Raw genomic sequence first — 27,984 nt, forward strand, 5'->3', positions numbered from 1 at the left:
CCCTGCTCTGCTCTCTCGTGCCAGGAGGGCTGCTTGCGTGAACACACTGAAGGGGCTCCAGTGGTGTTCTGGGAGAGCGGCCCGGAATGTGTGGGCATGTCCACTGGTTTTATAATCTTGCACAATTCAACACCTGAGCCAGGAGCTGGACAATTTGGAATCCATGTAGGATCTCATTTTCAGGAATTCTTAGACACTGGATGAATCCTAGGTCTGATTCTGCCGCTGACTGACTCTGTGGTGTTGGTCAACTCCCTTTTCCTCTGTGAAATGGGAAGGATGGGCTGTAAGCCTCTCTAAGGTTCCTTTCAGCCTTACGGTGTGTGTTAGGACTTTATTCCCTGACCAGGTGGGTATAATTCACAATTAAGCTAAGACTTATCTAGATCCCACTGAAATGTGTTCTGAGCACACTTTCATATACAGTATCTATCTGGGGGTCTCAAAACCCCAGGAAGGTAGGTGCTATTTTCTCTATTTTGTAAATTACAAAACAAAGGCTTGCAGATGTTTGGTGTCACCTGAGGTCACACACACAGAAGGGCGCAGAGCTGAGGTTCCGTCTCAGGCCTGCCTCTGGCTCCGGGAGAGCACAGTGAGGGCTCAGCAGTGACTTGGCTTGCTCTCCCCCAACCCTCGCTGCTCAGCCCTGCGCTCTGTGTGGGGGCTGGGGGAGGAGGCGGGCTTGGGCAGGGGGGTGCAGGCCACTGGGAGGCACAGCTGTCCTTCGACAGGCAAGGGAGGCCATGTCCTGGAAGGGTGGTGAGGGCCGGTTACCCAGGGCTGAGAGCAGGTGGGCCCAGCGTGGGTCTGGCCCCGCCAGGGAGCACTCCAGGCCCCACGTGCGCTGCAGGCTTAAGGAGCTCTGTTCTGCCATCTGGGAGCACCTCCCTGCCATGTGGCCTGTCACCCACTGGGCCCCACCCTCACATCCTCCTGTCTACATTCCCAGCCTGCAGGCATCAGCTCCCTGCACCAGAAGGCCGAGAGGTGTGCTGCAGAGGCTGAGTTCGGATCTCTGTCCTGACCACTAGCAGGGCCACGGTCAAGCCAGGCTTTTATTTCAGCCAATCCAGTCACCACCAGTCTGCAGGCAGCAATGGCTTCTGAGAGCTTCTCGTCTTCTAGGAACCTTGAGGTGGCCTCAACTGCTGGGATGACCCTGGGCAAGCAAGGTCCTCTCCCCTGGCCTGGGGCCCTCACCTAGGCAGTAAGCAGCTGCTGGGCCCGGGGGCTCGGGTCTTCCCAGAGCACATTCTGGGACCCCCTGCCTTTGACTTTACTTTCCCAGGGGCAGGCGACAGGCCAGGTGCCTTTGCAGAGTCCATCGCGGTTAAAAATGGTTCTTTCGCTCCCCGGGTGCCCCGGCCCCGGCGGCCAGCGGCTGCAGGTGCTCGTGGCTCCCTCCACCCGGAAGGCGCAACGCCACCCGCCCAGGTCCCAGGCCCACCCAGCCTGCCCTTTGCCTCACTCACAGATCCGGAAACGCGGGCGCCGCGCCAGTGCCTGAACTGCGGCGGCGGCGAGCCACAGGGGGAGGGGAGGAGACGAGCGCCCACCGTCCCGTGGCCTCCGCGGAGCCCCCAGCCCCCCCACGGGAGGACCACGCTCTGCTGCTCGGCCTGGGGCGGGCCGGGCGCCCATCGCCAGTCCACGGCACCGGACGGGGCGCCGCGACTCCGCAACCCCACGACCTGGCCGAGAGCGCGCGCGCCGCCCTTCGCTCCGACTTCGGTGAGACAGGGGCCGCGGCTCGGGCGCCTCGGCCTCCGCCCCCCGTGCCGAGCGCGGGGAATCATGCCGCCCCGATCGCGGCCCTAGGGCGCTGGGGGTGGGAGACGGGGGCACCGTTTCTGGCTGGACGTGGGCGCACATCCCTGGTCTCTGGTCCGCGCGACCCCGTCTCCGCCCATCTCCGCGTCGCGGACCCTCCGTCCCCGCTCCCACGGAGCCCGCACACCTACTCCCCGCGCGCGGCCCCTGCCCCTGCCCGCCGCCGGGCCACCCGCCCCAGGCGCCGGGAGCAGGGGGCCGACACTGTTGCCCTCGGCCGGCGGGGGGCCCTGCGCGCCGAGAGCCGCGGCGGGGGCGCGGGGAGGTCAGACGCGGCGCTGCCTCACCTGTTTCTCCAGGGGCTCCTTGGACGAGAGCGCAGGCTTGGGGGAGGGCGCGCGGTCGCAGACGCAGCCCTCCAGCAGGTAGAGCCCCGAGGGCCGCGAGCTCGAGTCGCTCTCGAAGTAAAAGAGCAGGTTTTGCAGCAGCGCGAACCACTTGGTTTGCCATTTTGTGTTGTCCGAACTCCGCTTGCTCAGGTAGCCTTTGCGCGTGCCGTCCTTGCGCGCCAGCAGCCCCAGGGACGCGACGTGGCCATCGTTCAGCCGGATCCCCTTCTGCATGGTGCTCGGAGGCCAGCGGGACCCCGCGCGCTTACATCTTCCCCGCGCAGCCCCGGCGGCCCCTGTCCGTGCGCGCTCCGCGCTCCGCGCTCCGGCGCTCGCGCCTGCTCGCCCTCCCCTCCCCCCAGGTAGGAGCACTCGGGGGTCTGGCGCGGGGCCGCGGCTTCGGGAATCCGAACGCACCACGCCTCCCAGGACCCCGGGGCCGGGAGGCGCCGCCGGACCCTTTCCCGGCGCGGGGCGCGCTGAGGGCCTGGCGAGCTGCGCGCTGGCAAGGGGCAGGCGGAGTCATGTGACGCCGATCCCTCGAAGAGCCCGTCCCGGCAGCGCGGACAGACACACGCACGCGGCCCGCCGAGGCGCAGAGCGGCGCGCGGCCCGCACCTTGGCGCCTCCCCCTCCCCGGACACACGCGCACGCACAGGCACACATCCTGCCCCCCCTCCGCTCGTGTCCCCTTCTCCCTTCGCGCGTTAAAAAGCAAATCGGATCAGGTTTCGTTTAGCCCGATGGAACCCCCGAGGCTCGGCGTCCCGGGAGTGTGCGTCTTTGCGCGCCACCGCAGCGCGCTGTCGACCCGGGTCAAGTCCCGGGTGTTGTCTCCTCCCCCAAAGGCTCCCGCCCGGTACTTTATTTTTCTCTCCCGAGGTGGATGTCAAAATGGATCTCAAGGAGCTTTCAGTCCTAATCTTTGGGTACTTGGCCGGGTCACGTCCATTTCAGCATATCCAGCCCCCTCCCGATGCGACCTGAGGACGGACACAGGGGTGCGGTGGGGGAGGTGAACGTTTATTTCATTTTGAGCGTTGCCATAATTACCGGCGCCACCCCCTGCGACCTGAGGTCTGGCAGGCGAGCCGCTGCTGGGTTTTCTGCAAATACCCCCCAAAGCCTAAGGGCGGGCTTCCAACGCAGGCGCCGGGGACCATGGGAGCCTTCAAATAGCTGCGCTGGCGCAATGATACCTTAATGATAGATTTTCCGTTCTTATTTTTAGCTCCCATTCGCCTACACAGTTACACGGCATTTATCCGAGAACGTCACAGCGCCCGCTTGCTGCACCCGGAGGCGCGCGGGCGCCGGGGAGCTGCCGGGCACGGAGCGGGGAGCGCGCACCGCCGGTTGCGGCAGAGGGCAGCGGCCTGGGCCTGGCCGGCCGGGCAACGGGCGCGCGGCCAGGGAGGCAGAGAGGGCACCATCTTTCGGTCCTAACCTGCGGACAGTCCTCCCGGACGCACGCACACACACCCGGGGTGGGCGCAAGGGAAGGCGCCTGGGGGGTCAGGCAGCCCAGGGTGGGAATCCACCAGGAGCCCCCTGCGGTGAGGGGTCGGGGCCCATGGCCGGGGCAAGGGCTCAGGCCCGCGTCCGGTGGAGGCCCTTCTGGGGCTCTGGCCATGGAACCTCAGTCTTCCCTCTCATGGCCGGCTCGGGTGGACTCTAAGGACCCAGGGACACTGATTATTCATCACAAAAATGAGGACAGGGGAAGATGCCTCTTCATTTTGTCTTTATTTTCCAAGAAGCCCCTGCACCAGGACCCCTTTGCTTCTCATTTGCCCTCTTTATGGGAGCAGGGATCCCAGGGCTGAGGGTGGTACCCAGACTGTCCGTCGGATCTCTTGTTAGGAAGGCTGTGAAAGGACAACGGGAGCCCCAGGCAGGGGGCACTTCCCAGGTGCCCCCTTGACCTTAGGTCAACTGAGTTGACCCTTGAACAGCACAAGTGTTGAACATGGACTTTTTTTTCAGTAAATACATTGGAAAAAAATTTGGACTTTTGCAACAATTTGAAATGTCCAAAAGAAAATAATTTTCTATTCTCTAGCTTACTTTATTGTAAGAATGTAGCATATAATACATATATAAAACATGTATTCATAGACTTTATGTTATGAACGAGTCTCCCAGTCAAGTACAAGCTTTGGGGGAGTCAGAGTAATATGTGGGTTTTCCACTGAGAGAGTCAGCTCCCCTAGCCCCCTGAATTGTTCAGGGGTCAACTGTAATTGACCCTAGGGAGTAGGTCATCTCCCCATTGTACAGATGGGGGAAACCGAGGCATGGAGTCACTCAGCTAGGAAGTGGCCAAGGTGGGGTCTGACTGGGGACTCTGTCCTCACTGTCTGTGTAGAGCTGAGTGGGTGGTCCCTGGGTTCAAGAGGGTTCACTTTTATCCTAAAAGGGAGGCAGGATCTCTCAGGTGGGTGCTTAGACCTGCCCAAGCGGTCCTTCTCCACACAGCCTCCATCCACAGGAGGAAAGCCATTTTCCCTGGGTCTGGGAAGAGGTTCTGATGAGAGGTATCAGTCAGAAAAAGAACTGAATTTGCTCCAGTGGCCCCAACCCTGGTGCACTTCACAACCACTTGGATAGAGTTTTACACTCTCTGTGCCCCGGCTGCCTCCCAGGCTAGTTAAACCACAGCCTCCAAGGTGGGGGGTGGAAGGCTGTGCTCTAGGACTTTGGAAGCTCCCAGGTGATTCCAGAACCACTGGTCTAAAGCTTGGCCCAGAGCATCCCCTGTCAAGCTCTCCTCCCCACTGCTGGCTCTGGTGAGGTTGAACAGCCCCTTTCGCTGGCCCTGGTGTTCCTGGTGGTGAGCGGTGTGCTGTGCCGTGACTGGCAGAGCAGAGGTGGCACATGTAGCTGCCACGTGTATGGCCCACCAGGCCCGAGGCCGACCCTCCCCGAGGTGCAGAGGGCTCCCGAGGAGCATCTCCGGTGCATCTGGGCCTCACCTTGTTTCATTCCATCTCCACACAAGGCTTCTGGACAAGGATTAATAACCCCATTTCACAGAGGGAGATGCTGAGGTCCACGGGGGCCTTAAGGGACGAGCTAAGATGGGGTGTCCTGACGCCCCCACAGACTCGTCCCAGATGACCCTACTCTCTGCATTTCTCTCCATCCAGCTTTCTGGGCTGAGGTCTTTGCAGATAAGAAAACAAAATTCAGGAGTATTTTGGTGTGTTTGATGTTTGCACTGAGAGATGGTCACCTCGTGGGAGGGCCTTGTCTGCCCACAGTCCTGCAGAATCTGCATTGGGGGTTCCTCCCGGCCTTCAGACTGGAGCTCAAGTCAGGTGTTTGTGGAGGGGTGTTTGGGCCTGGGGTGTGTGTAAGTTTCTGAGTGTTGCGGTGTGTACACCAGAGGTGTGTGTGTGGTGTGTGTTGGGTGGGGGAGGGGGAATTGGGGTAGAACATTTAGAGAAACTTTGCTTTCCTGGCAACTTATTCCAAAAAGGAAAATGTAGCTGCCACGTCACAAAAAAAACTGAAGAACTAGGTATGTGGGGTCAGAAGCATTTTAGGACATGGAGGCTTTGCTCATGGGAGTTTACCACCCCAAGTCTGGGTTCACGGCCGGCTTTGCCCCCACATGCAACACCGGAGGTGTACCCCTTTCCTTTCTAGCTGATGAAAACAGCCATGTTATTCTGTCTGATTATAAGTGCAAGGCAGGCTTTTTGTAAGACATTAAGACAATATAGAAAATAGGTAACACCCCCAGTGAGGTTTTTTTTGTTTTTCTGTCTAAATTCTTCAGCAGAGGCTATTTTATGATCTCCATCTCTCTCATTCTCTTCATTTAACAGGACATGGGACATTTTTTTCATATTACTACAAATTTAATTAGCAGTCTTTTCGATTGGGCATTTAGGTTGTTTCCAATTCATAGTTTTTGGGAAAACTATGTATATGTATAGACAATGATATTAATTTTTTTGTACATATCTTTGTATATGCATCTCCCTGCCCTGGTCTACATTCTTTAAAGTAGCATTTCTGGGGTCAAGGAGTGTGCATTTGAAGCACTGGCACATAGGGATGGATTTCCAGAAGGAGCTTTGATTCCTTCCATGGCTCTTGGCGGTGGAGGCGCAGCCCATTTCTCCGTCCACCTGTCAATCCTGGGTAGTGACATTATCAATCTCTTACTATTGGCCCATTTTGAGAGGGCAAGAATGACACTCCTTTCTTATATGAATTCTTGTTTCTTTTATTGCTTATTGCTTATGAGGTTAGACATTTTTATATTTATAATATTTGCATTCCATCTTTTGTGAATTTCTTGTTAATATCTTTTTTTCGATGTGTTTAAATTTTCTTGTAGATTTATCCCAGTGCTTTTAGATGGAGGGATATTTGCCCATCCACTAATGTTGCCAATAATTTCCAGTTTGTTGCTTGTCTTTAACCCTGTATGTCTGTGCTTATCTACTGTGTATGTCTTTATATGGATTGTAAGAAATTTTTAGACTTGATTGCAGGCAAGTCTATATTTGTGGTTTCTGATTTTAGACTCCCCCTCTTCTACCCCCTGTCCTTGTGCCAGCTCCTTTAAGACTGAAATGTATTTGCCCATATTTTCTTCTCTGTTTTTATAGTTTCATTTTTTCATTCATAATTTTAATTCAGTTGGAGTTTATTTTTTAGAGTGAGATTGGAATCTGGATTATTATTAATTTTTCCCAAATGTCCGGCGAGTTGTCCCAACACCACTTGTTTGAATAATCGAAGCCACTGATGTGAAGCATCACCTTTATCATATACCAGGTTCTTATCTGGACTTGGGACAATTTCCAGCCACTTCCTGTCACCCCGGTGTTCTGTCTGTTCTGTCAGAGACACACGATTTTATTTCTTCTTGTTTTACCATCCACTTCCCGTACCGTCAGGGACACCTCATCACCTTTCCTTTTTAGGGTGTTTCTAAATATTCTTTTTTATTTATTCTTCAAGACTTATTCATTACATGTCCATGTACCTCAGTAAAGAAAAGATTAATTCATGACTCATTTTTCAAGTTCCGGAGAAGTCTCACTGACAGTTTCCCTCAGTAACCATACTTCTTAATTTAGGAGGAGCTGACAAACTCTCACAATATTTTGTTTTCTTATTCAAGAAAAAAGTGCATCACCCCAATTCTTTGTCCTTAAAAACCTTCTGGTAGAATTTGATACATTTGTTTACATGTGACCCTGACATTTCTTGTTTAATTTATTTCTGGTGTTCTCTGTTCTGTGGTTGCTAATGGAAATTTGATCTTTTTATCTATTTTTGAAAAACTGGACATTATTGGCATATAAGAAAGATATTTCTATTTACATATTTATTTTGTAAGCCACTACTAACCTGAATTTTTCTAAAAATATTTGATTTATCTATTTGGGTTTGCCAATTAGATAATCAGAATGTATTTCCCCCTATTTAGGCATTTTCAGATTTCTTAGATAAACCCTACTTAGCTGTGGTGGATTTTTACACTATCATTAGTTTATCCCTCCCCAAATCAATCCTGGTGATTTATAATTTCTAATATGATTTATTTACACTCCCTAATTTATTAGAAATATTCACTTACAATTTTTCTAATTTCCTCCATCTGTGTTATTCCTGTTTTGTGCTGATTTTGTGTTTTTGTATTATCTATCTTTTCTTGCAAGGGTTTTATTATATCATTATGATTGTGACTTTAAATTTATTTGTTACTTCTACTATTTTTTAAGTCATTAACGTACACCTATATCTTTATTAAATTCTTTCTTCTGTTTTCTTTAGATTTGTTTTATTGTTTTCCCTCAACTTCTTGAACACTAAATTTACTTATTTTTATTGCGTTTTTAGTTGCAATTTCTTCTGGATCCAATAGGACTGCTGCATAAACTTCTGATCACCACTATATTAAAATATTGTGAAGTTAATTTACTTTTACGTGGATAGTGTTCAAAGTTTAACTGAACAGTCTCTGAATTTCCGTGTATACTTTTGGCTCGCTTTGACTTACTCCTGGTCGCACTGCATTGCGCTTGGACAGTGGCCTGTGCTACTTCTACAGTTTGGAATTTACTGCTGTTTTTGTTGTGCCCTGTATATGGTCAGTTTTGTGATTGTTCCACAGGCCCTGGGAAAGACGGCGCACACTCTGTTCACAGGGCATAGAGTTTCACAAGTAAGTAGCAGCTCAGTTTATCAGTTACATTTGTCATGAATGAATCTCTGACTCCGATCTCTGCTCAGGGTAGCTGGCAGCTGTGCACAGAAGCCACAGACATTTGTGCAGCTGTGAGCATCGGGGCCAGAGAAACCTGAGGCTCCCTTCTTCCGTGTGGCTGAGGCTCAGTGCTAAAATCCAGAGCTCAGGACAGAGCAGGAAGTAAACGCAAAGGCCCCTGAGCAGTGAAGAGGAAAACCAGTGTCCGCATGCCCTGAGCTCTGGCTTACCGGAGTCAAGCCCCCCGAGTCCTGGGACCATTCACAGAAGCACAGGACACTAGAGGTGAAAGGCACTTAGCAAGCCCCGTAGCCTACACACCCCACATCCCTTCATTCACGCCACCCACCAGCAGGAGCAAGGCTGAGGTCACCCAGGAGGCACAGCGGAGCTGGAAGCCCAGGTTCTGGCCCCTTTCCTGGGAAGTCATCATGCCTCAGAAGCTGCAGGAGCGTCCTGCCCTGGTCCCACTGCAGGCTCCTCTCTACGGAGCTCTGGTGGCCAGACCTCGGGAGAGCTGGGGGTATGTGTGCCTCCTTCTGATGCTGGGATGGGCAGCTTTCTTCTTAGTGAGAAAGCCACTGCTCCAATCCTACCCGGTGTCAGAAGCAATCCAGTCCTTGTCAGTACATGTCAGAGGACAGGAGGGCTGTTCCCGTCGTCTCCGGTGCATAAATGCCTGGCAGTGGTGGATTTTGGGATCCTTCATCAAGCAGGGCGGGGGCCGGGACTTGGCCTGTGGTATGGGTTACATCTCGTTTCGGGTCAGTCTTGTTGCAGGGAAATACTTAGTCAGGACCGACGGTCGGAAGACCGCAGTCCCGCAGAGCACAGGCCCACTGGTCTCCCCAGTGGCCTTGGGAGAACTGCTGCGCTTCCACAGGTCACAGTAAAATGCTCCGCCCACTGCCAGATGGCCACCAGGTCCCAGCCATCCAACTCTTGAATTTCTCCATTTCTCCTTTCCCTCCCATCCCTGGACTCGCAGCCCAAAACAGCCCCTTCACTGGCCCCCCACTGGAAGTCTGCTTTGTGTCTCCAGCTCTGACGACAATGATCCCCTGGAAGCCCTGAGTGGTTCCTGATCACTCCTAGAATGAAATTCAAACTCGCCGTTTGAAGGTGTCATTCGAGGCTCCCTCATTACCCGGCTCTCCGCTTTCACGTGCCCCTGGAGAGTTGGTGGTGAGCCGCGTGAGCTGCCCGGCCCGCCCAGGCCATCCACACCCTGTGCCTGCGGGGGCTGCTCCCTCTGTCTGCAGTCTCTGCCCTCCTAGCAGCCGGTGTAAAGTCCAGATCTGCAGGGCCCTTGACCTCTGGCGATCTGACTGCTGCCCCTCCTTCTTGTGGCCATTGCCACACCTGAGTCGGATGCTCCTCCGATGCTTCTAGTCTTACAGCCGCAAGTGCAGTTTCCCGTCGGTTCTGATATTCTGGAAAAGCACAGGACTCTCTTCTGGTGAAGGCATGGGGCCACATGGTGTGGGTCAGCGTCAGACAGGGTATTGGCAGGAATCTGAGCTTAGCACACACTGGGTAACATTAATAACAAGAATATTTAGGACTTTGCATCATGGTGGAGGGAACCCCCAAAGGCAGGAGATTCTGGGAATTCTGCAATTTACCCCACAGCAGGTGCACGCTGAGAGCCAGTGTCACTCCAGTAGGCCTGGAGTTACAACGGCCTGAGGGCCAGGAGCTGTGACCCTCAGTGGAGGGACACAGACAGCCCACGGGGACCTGAAAGACGCCAGCTTCTCCTGCCCTCTGCATTGCCTACGAGCGCCTCCCACTGGCCAAGCCCAGCTGGAAGGCAGACAGGAGCCTGCTGATGGAGTCCAAAGACCAGCCCTTGGGCCTCGGAGCAGAGTGGAGGAAGGCGGCGGGTGGGACTGGATGGAAAAATGCAGGAGATCCGGCACCATGCAGGGACCAGACCCATGGGCCACCGGGCCCTGGAGGACCTTACAGCACAGGATGCTCAGGTTTGTGGAGGTCTTGGGGGAGGGGGAGGCCCCAGGGAACACCATTCACAGTGGTGGTACCCCTTGGCCAGCTGGCAGTGTTAGGGCTTGGGGGCAAACCAGGCCCCCTGCCTTGCAGAGCTGCGGGGAACTCGCCTCTCTCCGTTGCTGTGTGGCGTCCACTCCGTGGATCATCACCTCTCCAGCCTGCCCTGCAGCCAGCGCGGTGGGTGTGCACTGGCTGCGTGGCGGGAGGAGCTCCCTGGGGCTCTCGCCTCCCTGCAGGCAGGGACTGCAGGACTCAGAGCCCACCTGCTCTTCCTCAGCCTCACCGTGGGATGGACGGTCCAGGGCAGGTGGCCAGTGGGATGGGTACGTGGTCTTGTTTTTTGGCCAGCTCATATTCTCGCCTCTGGCAACAGTACCTGCTTCTGTTGGGCCCCCTTTTCCCACCTCTTAGTACACCTGGTTCACGTGATGAGCAATCCACCCTGGTCAAGGCCCGGCCCATCTGGACACTGCCTCCTTCTGACCTCAGGGAATTGATGAGGGATGGTCATGTGACCCCAGCCAGTCTACTCAGGGTCAAAGGAACCACACCCCAAGGACATTCCATCAGGGAATATGTATTCCCTTTTCTGCAGGGGATGCTGAAGCCATCTGATGTGTGCTGGGAGCAGCCAGTGGCCAGTCTCTCCGCCATCAGTGAGACTGAGCCAAGACGAGAGAGCAGAGAGGCAGACGGAAGGAGAGACTTCGTCCAAAGGGCATTTGACCACATGGAGCAGCTGTGCCTGAATCTGCCCTCCTGTTAGGTCAGCCAGTGAATTCCACTTAGTGGTCTAAACCAGTTGATTTTCTGGCATTTGCTTCCAAAAGAACCCTGTTGGTTCAGCTGGAAGGGAAGCGAACAGAACAGCTTTGCCTTCTGGGTCTGCCATGCGTGGCTGGAGCCGTCCAGCATGGAAGCTGCAGGTCCTCGGGGGCCCCTCTCTCTGCCAACCCCTTTCCAAAGATAAGGAAGTGGAGGGTCAGCATGGGGGGTGCAGGTGACTTGTGATGGTCCATGTGCCTGTGTGTACAGGTGTAGTGCTGGGGACAAGGTGATTCCTGGCCCGGGGGGGATCCCCTACGAAATGGTGAAACTGAAATAAGTCAAGGGAAAAGACAGGTCAGGAGAAACTGTTGATTGCGATCAGCTTGCTTGAATCCGCTAGCGAGGCCCAGCCCCTCCATCTCCTTCAGCCACCGCTCACGCTCTGCTGTCTGGGTGCACTCTCTACTTCCCACCTGCTGCTTCCAGGAGGAACTCCATTGACGGGTCCTTGGTGGCTGACAGACACCAGACCAATTACATACCAGGAATGGAGGAGAGAAGAGAACGGCTGTTATCTCTCCACCCCTTGCCCCAGATCAGGAGGCTCTGCGGTGGTAAACACCTATCGGTATGTAAATGAGCTAAGGCTAGGCTGGAGATTCTGGAAATTCTGCAATTTACCCCATAGCAGGTCATGTTCAAACGCAGCAAACTTCAGGGAGTCCACAGAGCTTCGTGTGGTGCGACGGCTGCCCATCTTGTGGGTGAGTCGCAGGGTGGAGAAAATGCCCTGGGTCCCTGAGGCAGTGGGATGCTTGTCTGCCCTAGGGTGGCAGACATGGCAGAGCTATGTGGGGAGCGATGACATGCAGGAACCCAAGGGCAGACCCCAGAGTTGTCAAAATGAAGGCTGAGCTTTGGGCACATCTGTATTTTTTCTGGGTTACTGGTTGCAGCTATCTGTCAGGGAAGCAGGTTGAATCTGCTAGCAGATTTTTAGTAACTATGGTGAGACTTGGGACCTCCCAGTCTTTGACCAGTTACTTAATCCACTGCAAGTCTTTGCAGGAGATAAGAGGCTTGCGCTTCGACTGTAGGAACCCTTCACGTCCTATTGATGTTTCCTGGTGAGCGTTCTGGTGCACGGCCACCTAAGTAAAAGCGTGGAAGTTCCCTTTTAGAGGGCTAGACCCCAGCATTTCTGAGTCAGCTCAGTGAGGAGGGTATGGGCAGAGGGGAGCCTTGTGACCCCCCTGGAGACCAACACTTTCCTACCAGCTTTATGGACCCCTGGGACTCAACTTCTTATGGTCACTGGGTTCTTGCTGTGTCTGGTTGTAAGGATCTGCCCACACTGCATCTTTCCTTTAATCAGATGGTTTATCCTTCCCCTCCCCTCCCCCTTCCCCAGGGCCACCTGAGTGGGTCACAGGATTCTGACGTCTCAAAACTGAGCTCTCCAGGTCTCTCTACTGGTCACTCTGCTTCAGGTTGCCAAGTGATGACCGCAAATCTGCACAGAGTGAGTCAGCATCCAATACTCAGGCCATAAAGTTGTACGTGCAAGTAGTGCATTTCCCTAGAATTCAGCTTCATTTCTATTTTGAGCCTGATTCTGAAGGGAGACAGACAGTAAATCCAGTTGGTTCCGTTTTTCTATTTATTCAGCTTCACTTCCCTTTTCTTTAGTATTGTGTCTTGGTTCTGGTGGGGGTGGGCTATTGGAGACCAGGTACCCGAGGACGGGGGTCCGCAATGTGTGGTCACTGTCGCTGGCATGCTGAGCATCCTGGCACCCTCAGTCCTGCTGGGACCTTGGCCCACACGTGCTCATCGCTGAGCCTCCTCACTGCTGGCGGCAGGGCTTTTCCACGCTGCTTATTCCCAGCAGCTTCTGGACACCTCCAGGCAAGAAACATCTGTCTCCCTCACCCCTGCCCTGCTCCTCTCCCTGGGGAGTGGAGAACTCCACCGCTTCCTGGGACCATTGCCTAGACACTCTACAAAGTCAGCTCTGCTCTCCACCAGCCATGCTTGGCCAGGGGGATTTCTCCCCAAACCCCACCTGGAAGCGAAGCATAGGATTCCTTCAGTCATGCATTGCTGGTGGGAATGTGAAATGGTCAGATACTCTGGAAAAGAGTTTTGGTGGTTTCTTACATGACTATACATGTGCTTATCATATGACCCAGAAGTTATACTCCAGAGCATTAATGCCAGAGGAATGGAAACGTATGTCCACATGAAACTCTGTGTAGCAATGTTTGTAGAAGATCTATTACAACAACCCCAAACAGGAAACATCCATACTGTCCTTTAATAGGTAGACAACTGAACTGTGATTCATTCATACTGTGGAATACTATGCAGCAATAAAATACAACAAGTCATTGATATATCAAACAACCTGGAACTTGGGAGGTGCTGTACTGAATGAAAAAAGCCATTTTCAAAAACCACATTCTCTATGATTCCACTAAAGAAAACTCAAAGTGACAAGGCTGTGGAAATGGAGAACTAGTTGGTGTCTGCCAGAGCATCTGAATGGGAGGCGGCATGAGAGAGGGCTTTGCAGGTGTGAAATAGCTCTAACCCTTGATTATAGTGGGGGTGCATAAATCTACAATCTGATGAAATGGCACAGAACTACGACTGTCCCAGGACTGATTTCCCGGTTTTGATATTGTAAGAGAGTCACCCAAGATATAACCACTGGGGAAGCTGGTGAAGAATACACCAGATCTCTCTATAATATTTTGCAAACTCCCATGAGTTTATGACTTCACAATAAAAATATTTCAAGTTAAAAATATATGTGTACATACACAAAAGTAAACTCAAAATGGATCAAAGACCTGAATGTAAGTCATGAAACCATATAACTCTTAGAAAAAAACATAGGCAAAAATCTCTCAGGCATAAATACGAGCAAGTTCTTCATGAACGTATTTCCCTGGGCAAGGAAAACAAAAGCAAAAATGAACACATGGGACTATATCAAGCTGAAAAGGACACCATCAATAGAACAAAAAGGTATCCTACAGTATGGGAGAATATATTCATAAATGACAGATCCGATAAAGGGTTGACATCCAAAATATATAAAGAGCTCATGCAACTCAACAAACAAAAAGCAAATAATCCAATTAAAAAATGGGCAGAGGATCTGAACAGACACTTCTCCAACGAAGAAATTCAGATGGCCAACAGGCACATGAAAAGATGCTCCACATCACTAATCATCAGAGAAATGCAAATTAAAACCACAATGAGATATCACCTCACACCAGTAAGGATCGCCACCATCCAAAAGACAAACAACAACCAATGTTGGTGAGGATGTGAAGAAAGGGGAACCCTCCTACACTGCTGGTGGGAGTATAAATTAGTTCAACCATTGTGGAAAGCAGTATGGAGGTTCCTCAAAAAACTCAAAATAGAAATACCATTTGACCCAGGAATTCCACTCCTAGGAATTTACCCTGAGAATGCAGGAACCCAGTTTGAAAAAGACATATGGGCCCCTATGTTTATTGTGGCACTATTTACAATAGCCAAGAAATAGCTTAAGTGTCCATCAGTAGATGAATGGATAAGGAAGATGTGGTACATATACACAATGGAATATTATTCAGCCATAAGAAGAAAACAGATCCTACCATTTGCAACAACATGGATGGAGCTAGAGGGTATTGTGCTCAGTGAAATAAGCCAGGTGGAGAAAGACAAGTACCAAATGATTTCACTCATCTGTGGAGCATAGGAACAAAGAAAAAACTGAAGGAACAAAACAGCAGCAGAAGCACAGAACCCAAGAATGGACCAACAGTTACCAAAGGGAAAGGGACTGGGGAGGATGGGTGGAAGGGAGGGATAAGGGGGAAAAAGGGGCATTATGATTCCCACACATAATGTAGGGGGTGGGGCGGTGGGGGTGGCAGGGCACGGGGAAGGCAGTATAACACAGAGAAGACAAGTAGTGACTCTATAGAATCTTACTATGCTGATGGACAGTGAGTGTAATGGGGTATGTGGGGGGGACTTGATGATGGGGGAGTCTAGTAACCATAATGTTGCTCATGTAATTGTAGATTAATGATATCAGAAAAAAATATATATATATATATATGTGTAGTAGAAAAAACTCACTCTGACCCACCATAAATGTTTCCAAATGTACTGTTTTTTACTTCAGGGCCTTGGCTTTAACAAATCAATTAAAATTTTATTTTATGAATTCAAATTCATGACATTTTCTTATTATGGATTACTGATTCAGAGAGATTATATTGCTGCTCTCCAGTGTGTTAAATTTTGTTCTGTAACATGTTAAAAAATTCGTGCTACTTTTTTATTATATGGTTTTCAAAGCTGTTGTTCATGTTTAGTGATAAAATGAACATAAGTAATTAAAAAGTTGGTCGCATCCCACCTTGCCCCATGTCCTCAATTCCATTCCCCAGAGGCAATTTCCCCCCGGCCATTCTGACTTCTTGCCCTGCATTTACCATGTCTGTAAGTGACATGTTCACACGGATATTGTATCATTTATCAATTACAGATATTATTGGATTATGTTTTGTTGTGGTAGAGGTGCACTTAACTCCCCCACACTTTTAATCCACGGCTGACAAATTCTATCACATTTTGGTCAGGTGATCAGACAGTGCGCCCACCATCGCAAACAGGCAACTCCTGTTCCCTGCCGAGCCATGAGGTCTCCGCCCATTCAGTCCTTCGTTTGCCCTGGAGTTGACTGTTGCCTTGTTCTTCATTTGCCTGCTTCTCTCCCTGCTTATGGCCATAGGTTCCCCATGTGCTCCATTTCCTGGTCCCTCTTGGGCCGACTGTATACATTTTCCTGGGATTTCCCTTTACTGCTCTTCCGGGTTGGACACTCTGCTTCCTGGATCCTGTGTCTTTCTCTTTCTCATTTTACATTTGCTACCTAAGGAAAGGATGTGTAGGAGAATATAATATTTGTGTTTAGATATCTGGAAGTGTCTTTCTTTAATCTGCTACACTTCACTTGATAATCTGGCTGGGATAGATGTTTAGGTTGAAAACGATTTTCTCACGGAAGTTTGGAGGCATTGCCGCACTGCTTTCTAGCAACTTGCTGCTGAGGACTCGGAAGCCACTCTGGTTCTTCGCCCTTTGTCGTCTGTCTTCTGCTCTTTGGAAAGCTTGTGGAGTCTTCCTTTGTCACAAATACCCTGAAATTCCACAGTAATGCACAGTTTCCAGGCTTTTGAATTTCAAAAAGGCTTTCTCAAGATCATGTATTTGCGATGAGTTCCAAATGCCTATTTTGTAACTCAAAAGCCAAGAATGACTCTTTTGTTTTCTGCTTTTTTTTCCCCTGTGCACTCATTCCCTGAGGTCATTAATGCCATTGGCTGAGTGGATGAAAGGCTGGGAGACACACTGATACACCAACAGGGAAAAGGAACTGTGATCCTGGGTCTAAGGACCCCACTGTGCGCCACTGTGAGCTGCCAGTGAGAAGCTCCTGAGAGCAGGGAAGGGGCCTGAAGAGAATTAAAACCCAAGGAAAGCGAGCTAAGCCCTGCAGGAGAGCCAGTTTCAGAAGCAGTGTGCATTCATGCTCAGTGCATTTCTTGAGCTATTCCCTGGATAGAATTATATTTGATTTCGAGCAATAGAGAATATACTCCAGTGTCTAAATACATAGGGTTTATTTTCTCACGTAGAGTAAGTCTGGAAGTAGGTGGGCCAGGGTGGTTACAGTGACTCACAGATGGGAGGGACCCGGTCTCTTTCCATCTTTCTTCTCCATCTTCATTAGCATGCTGCTGTTATCTCCATGATCACAAGATGGCTGCTGGTGCTCTAGCCATCACAGCCAAGTTCCAAGCAAGAAGACAGACAGGAAGACGCAAAGGGATGTTCCCTGACTGTCCCACCCCTTTTAAGAAGTCTGATCCTGGTCTTACACCGAAACAACCTCCTCTTATATCTTACTGGTTACCACGCAAGGGAGGCTGGAAATACGTTCTTTCAGGTGGAGATACTGTTATAAAAGCAGGCTTCCATTACCAAGGAAGAAGGCAAGGCAGAGCGTGGCAAGAGGACCAGCAGTCTCTGTGACCATGTTCTTCCCTCTTAAACCTCTCCAGCAGCTGAGATCTTCCTTGAGGCACAGGAGAGGGGCACCTCCATTTCCCTGACGTCCCAGCACCACAACTGCCAAGCCCTTGATGTGCTCAAAGACCTCATCAGTGTCCACATCTATTTGATTTTTGCTGAAAAGTGTTTTCCTCCCCAGACACTCCCCCATGTCTTCATACATTCAAATTCAGCCTTAGAGGCTGATGGAAATGACCTCCAGAATTCCTTCCCAACCCAAAGATTTCTCCCCTCCTCCAAGTTCCAGGCACTTTTTACAGCCACAATAGGATCAGGGGTCAGGGTGACCAGCTGGTCTTACCAGTCCAAGACCAAGGGGTTCACAGGACACAGGACTTTTGGTGCTAAGAGTGGGAAAGTTTGGGTAAACCCGGATGAGTCTGCCACCCCGTGGAGGACAGACACTGAGGCAGGAAGGGGAGTGATGGCTCCACACTAAAGGACCGTGGTCTTGGGCCTCTGACTCTCGGGGTCCGAATCTGTGAAATCAGTCTGGCAAAGTTCTGAGCAGATGAGAGATCTTGTATGTGAAGCTCTTTGCAAATGTGGAAATACACGAATGCGTGGCAGCCTTCTTTACATATCATTATTCCTTCCTGTGGTCTGGGCCACATTCTTTGGGCACAACTTGGTACTCTGTTTTCCCTCCTAGACTAAGAGCCCCATAAATCTGAAGGACCGAGCCATCTCTTTGTTGCCAGGAATTTGCTCCTCCAGGGTCACATGCAAGAACCATCCTAGTATTTTATTTCTGTAAAGCAAGTTACATATGGCTTTGAGTTCCCAACTACCATGGCTGAGTCACTGCCCTGGAGCACCCACCCCCTCCTTGGGGGCGGGGGAGGGGCCAGGATGGTCACACAGTCCAGGAACTTCAGAGGAGCTTGTGTTCTTCTGTCCCGTGTGGAGCTGGAGCCCCAAGCTCAAGGCCAAACAGCTAATTCCAAGGAAGTATGGCTCCTCTCCCTCCCTCCTGAGCCAGGCTCTGAGATCTGCAACAGCGCGCAAGGTCATAGAGCCTCGGTTTTAGTCCTTGGCACAGAGGGCAGCCTGAAACGGGCCACATGGAAGCAGTGGTGTGCCCTCCAAGCTGGCACCCATCCTGCTGCCCCAGAGGCAGCCTTCCCGCTCCCGCCAGCATGACATGCACCTCCCACAACACCTGTGCTCCCTGTCTGGGAAGCCTCGGTCTCAGGGGGTCGAGCCTCTTCCTACCGACCCTGAGCCCTGTCCATGCAAGACAAGCCAGCTCTGTGTGCAGAGCCTAGACTTCAGAAAAGCAGAGCCTCCCATGGTTCCCCTGGGGCAAACCTCACGCAGAGCCCTGCTGGCTCCGGGGAGAACCAGAGACCCCTCACGGCTCTCTCTCCGAGACGGATGTGCGGAGTCCTCAGCTCACGGGGAGGTCCTGCCTCGCTGAAGGTCCCCCCGGGATGTCTGGCGCAGTGCTCTGGTCCAGCAGAGGGATCGGACTTTAGGCAAAGGGAAGTCAGACATTCGTTGCTCGTGGTCAGCTGGCCCACAGCCGGCACCACAGACCTTTCCCCGTGCACGCACCCCGGGGGCCCAGGCCCCTCGCTGCAGCTCTTCCCCAGCCTCTCGGCTTCTGCAGCTCTTTACGTAACCAACCACTGAAGTTCATCTGGGAGGCTGTCTCCAAGGAATTTCTCATTTTCAGATATTCATGCCTTAACCCGAAGACCAAATGCGGCCGGTTCCTGTCTGCTGTCTCCCCAGAGCATCACCAGCAGTTTTCAGGAGCGGCCTCCTGTAAGCCAATCTGCCAGCTTGTCACTGCTGAGTTCTGTCACCAGTGATACTTGAAGAAGTGCCCAGAATAACGTCAGCCAGCCAGCAAGGCATAAGCAGGGTGGCCGGAGCTCAGACACACAAGCCGATAGAGGGCAGAGGGCCCTCGTCCACACAGCCCTGGTCACAGCCTGTGTCTTCCTCCAGGGAGATACGGATGATACGGTGCTTCCAACCATCTTCCCGAACTCCTACGCGGAGGGCAAGGAGCAGAAGCCAGCGCCTTCATGCTGCCGACGGGCACACTCAGACACAGGACCGCTACCAAGACTTACAGAAAGTTAAGTAAGAGCCTTAGATGAGTAAATGCAAAGGGGAGAAGCAAAGTTAGGGAGGGCGAAATCATTCATTCATCCATTCGTTCATTCAATGGGCCTCAGTGGGCCCTATGTGTCCAGCTGTTTACCAGGACAGATACAAAGATCGATGAGACAGGGCTGCCCCCTCACAGAGCCTCAAGTCTGGTGGGAGAAGCAGATGCTTTAAGCAAATAGGTTCAGTGACGCACACAGGGCCACCTGCTGCAGTTTCAGTGTGACACGTGCAGGGCCATCTGGGACAGCTGTTCAGGCGCTTCACTGCACAAAGCTGTTCTGCTGAAGGGGCAGGTGGGACATGAAATCTGGCCCTTGGTCAGCTTGCTAAGCCTTGCCCTGGTGGGGAGCTAAATCTGCCTGAGGAAGGGGTACCTTCATCTGGTGGTGAAAACCTGAGTGGGTGACCCCCAGGACTGTGGCCCCATATTTGTACAGCACCACCTTCTGTAAATCCTTATGGATACTAATCACACGTGGATTTCCTAATATTCAACGGCGGCACCTGACCTGCCTCTAGTCTTTGCTGTTAGTGGGGCCCTGTGCTCCTTGCCCTCTCTGGGCCTCAGTCTCTCCTATGAGGCAGATGGGTAGCAAGGTGGGTGGGTCCCTTCTTGCAGCAGCAGCCTGGGTGGGAGCAACTCCTTGCAGAGCACCCCCCATAGGCAAAGGTTTTCTTTGCACCTGGCAGCTGGTTATACATCTGGGGGCCGGTTACAGGCAGAGAAACACTGATAAAGGCAGCATATTCTAATGGGGCATCTCAGGGACCCTGCGTGCCCGAGTCCCTCAGAGGGCTGCCAGAGCACCGTGCCCTAGTGGGGGAGAAGGCCATGCCCTGGCACTGGAGACCATTCTGGTGGCAGGAGGCGGGAAGCGCAAGTTGGAAGTCTGACAGTTGGTGATTGGCATGTAGACATCAGCAGGTGGCCGGGCAGACCCGGCTGTGGGCCACACTCTTTCTCAGCAAGGGCACAGGCCAGACGCAGAGGTGGGCAGCAAACGGAGCCTGGGCCAGCTGAACACAGGGACCCTGGGGACCCCTGACATTGCCCTTCCTGGGTCTGCTTGACAGCAGTGGGTCTCCAAGGGGTCGGGCCTGAGCCGTGCCTGCCAGGACTGAGGAGGCCAAGAACAGGAGGCAGGGATGGGCGGTGCCCACGGCTGAGGTGGAGGCAGTGCAGTGGGCAGAGCTAGGGGGCAGGGGCAGGAGTCCCATGCTCACCCCCCAGCCCAGGTGTTCTGTAACTGGGTGGCCTGGATGAATCATGAACCCTCTCTGAGGTCTCCGTTTCCTCATCCTTAAAATGGACACAGGATCTCGCTCTGCAGAGTGGTCGTGAGCATCTCTGGTGTTTGACGTGGGGTCCTACCTTGGGGCCCGGCTTGCCCTGCTTATACATTGCTGGCTTCTAGTAACCTGAGCAGAGAGGCTGTGACATAGGTGTGAAGGGCACATGGCTTTTTGCATGGTGGCAGGACTTTCCACCTGCCCCCAGTTTACTAAGATGCCTCCTTCTAAGTGAAGGGGCTCGACGCCTGGCTTCTGTGACATCTTCCTTTACTAGAAAGAACTCTGAGCCAGCCCATCACCAAGTCTGTCTTCTGAAGACAGTGACAGGCTGTATCCAGGGTAGCTGGTGATGGGATTTCTATTTTGGTTGTTGACAGTGTCAAACAGATACTTGTAACATGCTGTCAGATCGGAACTGGATGGAGAGGACAGGAGACTGGAGCTTAGGCGGGAATCTCATACCTTTGTGAGGGGCATGTCAAGAAAAGTGGGGCGCAACAGCATCTCTCCGGGGTGATCAACCCGAGAAGCTGGGGCTTCAGGAGGAGAGTCCCACCAAGGCCAAGGGGTGCACGCGGCCGCCACAGTGATGGGAACTGGAGGGAGGGACTCGCCGCAGTCCTGAACGCCCGCCTCCCTTTGGTTCTGCCCGCAGTCCTGTCGGGGAGCGTCTGCTTCCACTTCACAGAGAAGCTGGGGCTCGGACAGGGTGATCCAGGGCAGTCCAGGGAGGGAGGGACGACCCCAGGGCCAGGGCCCAGGAGGCTGCTGCTAACACAGGCGCACTGGGAGGTGCGGGGTCTGTGGCTTGCGAATGAAGGCTGTGGGGGAGCGAAGCTAACGGGGCGGGGCGGGGGTCTCCCCTCCTGTTGTTTCTGTTTGTTCAATTTCCTGCTCACTGAGCCAGTAAGGAACATCACACCAGAGGGTGCCGGCCCCCTCTGAACACTGCCTGGGGGCGCAGAGAGGCCTCCTGCTGCTCCCAGAGGCCCACAGGCTCTTCTCCTGCCACCCGCAGAGCAGGTGGAATTCCTTAATCCTTTGAGGGGTGATGAGTTTAACGCCTTTGTCACTGGACTTTAAACCCCTGGAAGCAGATCGTGTCTCTGATTCACTCCTTAGAATGATGCCTGGCGTGCAGTAGTCGCTAAGCAAACGATAGCACTTCCCTGGGAGAGGCAGTGGGGTCTGGTCCAGAGGAGAAGGGCGGCCCCTGGGGATGGAGGTACAAGCCTGGGCGGGAGGAAAGCCCAGCCCAAGGCCCACGCTATCCTCGTCGTCTCAGCACAGAGAGCAGGGAGCCTGGCACACAGCAGGTGCTGTGTAATGGCCGACTGACGGGAAGGAGGAAGGAAAGCCACAGGAACCCCTGAACAAGGCTCTCTGCTCCAGCTTATCCACGTGGGCTAGTGGTGGCCTTGGTCCAGCTCCATGGCCAAAGAGCAGGGATGTAGAGAGCTTATGGGGGTCCCCGTACCCCCACCCCACTACCTGTGTTATTTCTGACTGGTCCATTCGCCCAGTGAGGGGGACTCCAGGGCTCTGGGCCTGTAATAGGGGATCCCGGGGGTCAAAGATACGACGGTGGCTTAGGCTGGTGGGGATGCTTACCCCGTGTGCAGGGGTCTGGGGTGAGGCGTCCTGAACGGTCCCCTTGGACATGTGGGCAGCCCAGGACGCCGACTCTGGCCGACGGTGGGAAAATGGGGAGGCGGGTCAGTGTTGTGGAACAGACAGCTCAGAGCAAACGGCGGGCTGCGTCCACTCCGATCCTGCCACAGGACTGTCCCCGCTATGCCCAGCCAGCCTCTCTTTCCGCTTTGACGACCAGGTCCTTTCTGTCCTATTGGCCTCAGCTTGTGGGTGGGGCCCCTCAGAGGAGCTTCTCTGCTCACCTGCTAAAAACGGGGCTCTCTGCACCCCCATTCTCTTTCTCAGCCCCTTATCTGTGTTTTCATGACATGTATCAGAATGCATAATCCTTTCACCTGTCTGTTCACTTATATTTTAAAAAGTCTGTTGCCCCCGTAGAACGTAAGCTTCCCGAGAACAAGAGTCGTGTCTGTCTCGTTGCCAGGGTCCGCTCCCCAGCACGCCTCATGCAGCAGAAGTGGGCAGACAGTCCTGGCAGGATGATTAGGTGACCGATCTGACTTCCCCTTGAGCTTTGGCTGCCGGGATGCCGTGAGGGGACAGGGGCTGTGGCCAGTCTGCCAAGAACTTCTGTGCAGTTAAGAAAAGGAGCCCCTCACAGTGGACTCGGTGCTTGCAAAGGAGAAAGGTTTGGCAAGTCAAAGGCTGGCTGGATCTCAGGCCACTCTTGCCACCTGATTGAGCGTCTCTTTGCAGGAAATGACCCACACCCCTGCACATGGTGGCCCTGAGTGGGAAGGTCTCTAAGAGTGGGGACTGTCCTATTTGCCTGGGAAGTCGGGCCCCTTTCTTTAGGGCCTGCCCAGCAGAAAGGACTCAACCCTTTGGGAAGCATGGCTGGGAGAGGACAAAGCCTGGGGAGAAAGCACATTCATCAGGTGTCCTGTATGCCAGCCACTGGGTGGGTGCTGGGCACATACAGGTGGGGGGGGCCTGTCTTTCCTCATAGTCTGATGAAGACAGGGAAATAGAGTGGAACAAATTCCTACCTACAAGGAGATGGGTGCAAAGATGTGGGGGCAGCAAGGGGGCACATGACCATGCCTCCCGAGCCGTGAATGGCCGCCCAGAGGACACGCTTTGTGACTGTGGCCTCGGGGAGTTTCCAGGCCAGCAAAGTAAGGGTAAGGCATCCCAGGGAGGGACAACAGCAGGTGCAAAGGGCAGAACCCCGAGCTGTGGGCTGTGGGTGATCAGAGCCCTGAGTGGTGGGCTGGGGCGAACAGGGCTCTGAGCTGTGGGTTGGGGTGGCGGTCAGGGCCCCGAGCAGCGAGCTGGAGGGGACAGAGCCCACCAACTCATCCATCCAAAGGGGTCCCCTGTCCCCTCTCCTGGGACGCCTGCTTTTGCTTTTCCAAGTCCCTTCTCTATGTGTCCTGTGTGCCCACGCTCCTCTCTCTGCCAGAGCCGGAGACCTGACAGCATGGTGGCTGGGTCGTGAGGGGCAAGTGCCTAGGGGCAAGCCGGGACCCGGGCTCTGTGTGCATCATGTTTCTGACATCCCACTGGCTAGAGCAAGTCATAGCCAGGCTCCAGGCAGTGCGGGAGGGGACTACACCAGGACCTGGATGCTGGGGGATGTCACCTCACTCGGGTGTTGGAGAAAGGTTTGCCAAGTGCATGAATGAAGTGTGGGCCTGAGCAGAGGAAGGGCAGTGAGGCACGTCTGCAGGCTGAAGAGGAGAGCTGGCTCTCGTGGTGCCATGCAGGGGCCTGGAGTACAGGCCACCAGGTTTTGGGTGGGGGGTGACGTCAGGGCCAAGGCCACACTGTTCTGCAGCGGGTGCAGGGTGCTAAGGCTGGCAGGCAGAGATCCTGGCTGAGGGACACCCAGGGGCGCTGAGCCCTGGACCCACACAGGTGTGTGAGTACACAGGGCGGCGGGGGTCCTGGGGCAGAGGCTGCCTCCATGAGGGTCGTTCCTATTAACAGCAAGGACACTCTGGCAGCGATAAGGTTTCTCACCTGATGGAAGCCCAGAGGTGGATGAGCTTTCCGGTTAACTGGGCCCCACAACATAGTGACGCTTTCCAAGTTCCATCCAGCTGCCCGCCTCGGCGTCACCCTGCACTGTCCACCCCGTGACTGCAGGCCGGCGGCCGGTGTCCAGGAATCACAGCTGTCCCACCAGGCCAGGCAGTGCAAAGGGTGGGCCCCGCGTGCAGGAGCCGATGACGTGAAGGTCTGGGCCTAGGAGGGGCAGGTGGGGCTGAGGCCTGGTCTGGAGGAGGGGGACTGTGAGGGTGCGGGGGACGCACAGCCTGTCCCGGGCTCTCAGCCCACACACCACACGCGTGTTGCCATGCAGCGCACAGCCGTGCCCTTTAGCGTCGCACACTCGTACGGTGCCGCTCAGTCTGCCCAAGCAGCGGGGGCTCTGCTTGTTCAGAGCTTCCCAGAGGGTGACGCGCTTCTCAGGGCCTGGGCTGTCCCCACCTCCCCCGACCCAGCAGCGTCTTCTGGCTGCAGAGCTGTCATCAGGCCTGTGGGCTTTTGGTCTGCAGAGCCTCGTCCCTCAGCATCCAGGTCCTGGTGTAGTCCCCTCCCGCACTGCCTGGAGCCTGGCTATGACTTGCTCTAGCCAGTGGGATGTCCGAAACATGACCCACACAGAGCTCGGGTCCTGACTTGCCCCTGGGCGCTTGCCCCTTGTGACCCAGCCACGGTGCTGTCAGGCAGCCCAGGCCGTCCTGCTGGAGGGAACCATCAGACGGGTGAGGGGCACACTCACGGACCTTCCGACTGAGCCCCGCCACCAGCCTGCTGTAGGGCAAGTACAGGAGCAGATGGGCTGCACGTCGTGCCCTGTTTGAATTCCGGACCCTCGGAATGGGAGAAACGCTAAGTTTTGGGTAGTTACACAGTAACAGCTACCTGAGCTCCAATACCAGGCCCTGCACATCCAGCGACCACAAGCATTTCTGCAGCCCCCGAAATCTGCTGACACTGCCCCCCTTTCCTCTGTAAGTCCTGGGGCTGCTCACTGAGGACCTCAGCACTCTGTCGGGGAGGTGGGGAGGTAGGCAGTGAGAGCTACTGCCCTGTGTCTGGGAGTGATCGGAGGGGCAGAGGGGTGCGGCCCTCTTCCTGGAAGGGCATTCCTTGTGGAAGGCCCCTCGTTTGGTGCCGCCCTGCAGTGTGGCCCACCAATGCCTCTGACACCTCAGCAAGCAGGCTGGTGAGTTCTGGCCTTGAGTGCAGTTCTGAATTCTCACCCAGGGCAAGGCTGGTGTACCCAGCCCTGGGCATGGCCTCGGGAGGCCGCAGGGAACCCGAGTACGGGCCGGCCTGGCTGAGCTGGAGCCCCCACCTCGTCAGGGGCTCCGCTGGCCCCAGGTGCTGGTGGCAATACTGTCGAGGTGCTGAGAATCAGCTCAGAAAAGACATGGCAGCGGCTGAAATCCCAAGGCCACTTGACAGCAGACGCTCACCCTGCGGGATTTCTCAGTGAGCTCCATTGTTATTTGCATGCAAAAATCACTACCAACTAAGAATGTTATGTCTGAGTGAAGGGTTGCATCTACTGAACGCATACCCCAACTACAGGGAAAAATCATTCCCATAAAATAAACAAAATAAGCAAAATCACTCATCAAAATTTCTCCCCATCCAAATTAAGATAACCACGTAGATAAAAATCCCCAACCTGATGTGTACATCCAATTCAAATTGTACTAATAAAGCCTAATTTGTTTTCCCAATTTTATGGATTGAATTCCCTAGCTATGTTATTTATTCCCACCACCTTTTCTTCTTGAATCACAAAATAAATGCCAATTTCAAAAGTTAGATGGTGAATATTCCTCTCTCTCCCTAGACTGCTGTGGGCGGGAGGCTTTTTTCCTGATTTAGAAGGAAAGAACACAACTTAAATATGAGGCACACATGAAAGAAAAGAAATGGAAAAAGAATTATAAAATAGTCTTTCTTCTTTAATTTCCTATTTATCTGCATTCCCCACTCTCACAACCCATTTGTCTGTTCCAATTCCCCACATCTTAATACATTTAATGGGTATGGCTTTGTGTAAATGCGCATGTTGTTTGTGGACATGCATTTGTAAGTGCTGTTGCCCGTATCCTGTTACATATCTCCTCACTTTTTTTTTCACTCAGCACTGTTTCCAAGGTCTAGCACTGCAGCTACGGAGCATTGGTCTATTGATCTATTGATTAGCTCTCGGACACTCCGTGATGAGCATTCTCCATGCTTTGCCTGTTAATTCTGCCAGGGGTGGGCACCGATGGCCACTTTAATGACACTATACTAGGTGTCCCCATTCCTGGTCCCTCACAGACCTGATGAAATGATGCCCATAGATTCCATCCAAACATCACAGTGCATGTCCACAAGCCTTTAAATCTGGTGTCCCTCCCCCCAAAAAATCCTGCAAACACACAGATTCCTAAATAGATTTCTTACATTCCCTTTTCATTTTCATAACGAACATGTTCAAAGAGTCAAGTTTACAATGTGACTTTGAAAACACAGAGAATCATTTGAGAAACAAGTTATTTCCTAATCAGTACACACCCTGAAAACAATCAGACCTGATACTTGTTTATAGCAGGCACAGTAAACTCCCAGGGTTCGTGGATGCGAGCGTTTCCCTGGTTGAGCAGCTTAGGGGGAGTCACTCAAATGCCTCCTGAGGCCTGGCCTGGCTGGCATGGTCTGCTCCTTTTTGATTTTAACTCCTGCTGAAGGGAAGGTCAGACCCTCTAGCTGACTCCGATGCTCCCCCGCACGGGAACGAACATTACTTGTCAGTTCAGCGGGTTCAGAGAACACGCTTGCAATGGGTTCCTGCCTCCGTCTCCAGGTCCCGACCTTCGGGATCTGCGTTCCCGCTCAGCCTGGCGGCGCCCGCACTGGTCTCCTGCTTGCTTTTGAGTTGGTGGCCGCCCTTTGTCACCTGCTGAGGGGCAGGGGGTCTCTGCTCTGGGGTCTAGTGCCGGCTCTCCTGGGGGATTCCAGTGGGGCAGGCTGAGGGCTGGCAAACCCCCAGAACAGGACCGTTCCTGGTCCGGGAGGCATCAAGTCCTGTGGCTGGGGTCACAGTTGTCCAGGCATTAACCTTCCTGTCCTCCCCTTGACCAGGGGCCTGGACCCCGTCCTGTTTCCTCCGTGCCCTGTGCTGACTGGGAGCTGAGCCGCCCCTCAGGTCGGGGACGCCCAAGGTTGGCAGCACAGGGGGCAGTGGGACCCCACAGGAGCACCGCAGCCCTGCTCTGTGCCGAGTGCACTGACTCCCCAGTCCGGCCCTCTCATTTCGGGGAGGTGCCTTTTCAGATGCTTCACGGCTGCTTCTGATGCTTGCACAGCAGCCCTAAGCTGATGCCCGGCCTGTGTTTTCTCTATTCGTGGCATCTGTGGTGTCAACAACAGCGGCCGTGACCCTGAGAACCGCCCCTGTCTCCTTATTCTTCGGGCACAGAGCTGGTGCTTCGGCCCCACAGCCCCATGTAGAGCTGGACGGGCCACGGCTGCATGGCGGGGCTTCCCCATCCCCTGGCACAGAATCTGGTCCTCACTGCCCCTCCAGGGCCCAGTGAGGGGCCACCTTGTGGACCTGCCTCCCATCCCAAC

General features: G+C 53.5%; 1 protein-coding gene and 1 long non-coding RNA gene across 13 annotated transcripts in view; one reads left to right on the forward strand and one right to left on the reverse strand.

Moving 5' to 3' along the window:
• Window positions 1-27,984, reverse strand: part of RASGRF1 (Ras protein specific guanine nucleotide releasing factor 1) — a 123,335-nt gene that overhangs the window by 81,564 nt on the left and 13,787 nt on the right. For 2 of the 9 annotated variants that reach the window (XM_073227257.1, XM_073227259.1), the window contains exon 1: window positions 2,121-4,207. The exons of 2 other annotated variants lie outside the window; for them this stretch is intronic. In XM_073227257.1, the coding sequence (XP_073083358.1) occupies window positions 2,121-2,396 (276 nt within the window). In that variant the 5' untranslated portion in view covers window positions 2,397-4,207. Of the gene's footprint in view, window positions 1-2,120; window positions 4,209-27,984 lie in introns of those variants that run through there. 5 more of the 9 variants (XR_012127224.1, XM_073227255.1, XM_073227256.1 and 2 more) reach the window with 5 other exon arrangements.
• On the forward strand, window positions 10,108-13,247 carry LOC118971552 (uncharacterized). 4 transcript variants are annotated; one of them, XR_012127226.1, is made up of 5 exons: window positions 10,108-10,379; window positions 10,498-10,584; window positions 10,685-10,730; window positions 11,003-12,302; window positions 12,587-13,247. It is a non-coding gene; the product is annotated as an uncharacterized lncRNA (long non-coding RNA). The 4 variants fall into 4 exon arrangements; XR_005060034.2 differs by having other exon boundaries at window positions 10,498-12,302; window positions 12,587-12,697; window positions 13,038-13,247; XR_012127225.1 differs by having other exon boundaries at window positions 10,498-10,730.

The sequence above is a fragment of the Manis javanica genome, chromosome 18, assembly GCF_040802235.1.
Source record: "Manis javanica isolate MJ-LG chromosome 18, MJ_LKY, whole genome shotgun sequence".
In the NCBI taxonomy this organism is placed as follows: Eukaryota; Metazoa; Chordata; class Mammalia; order Pholidota; family Manidae; genus Manis; species Manis javanica.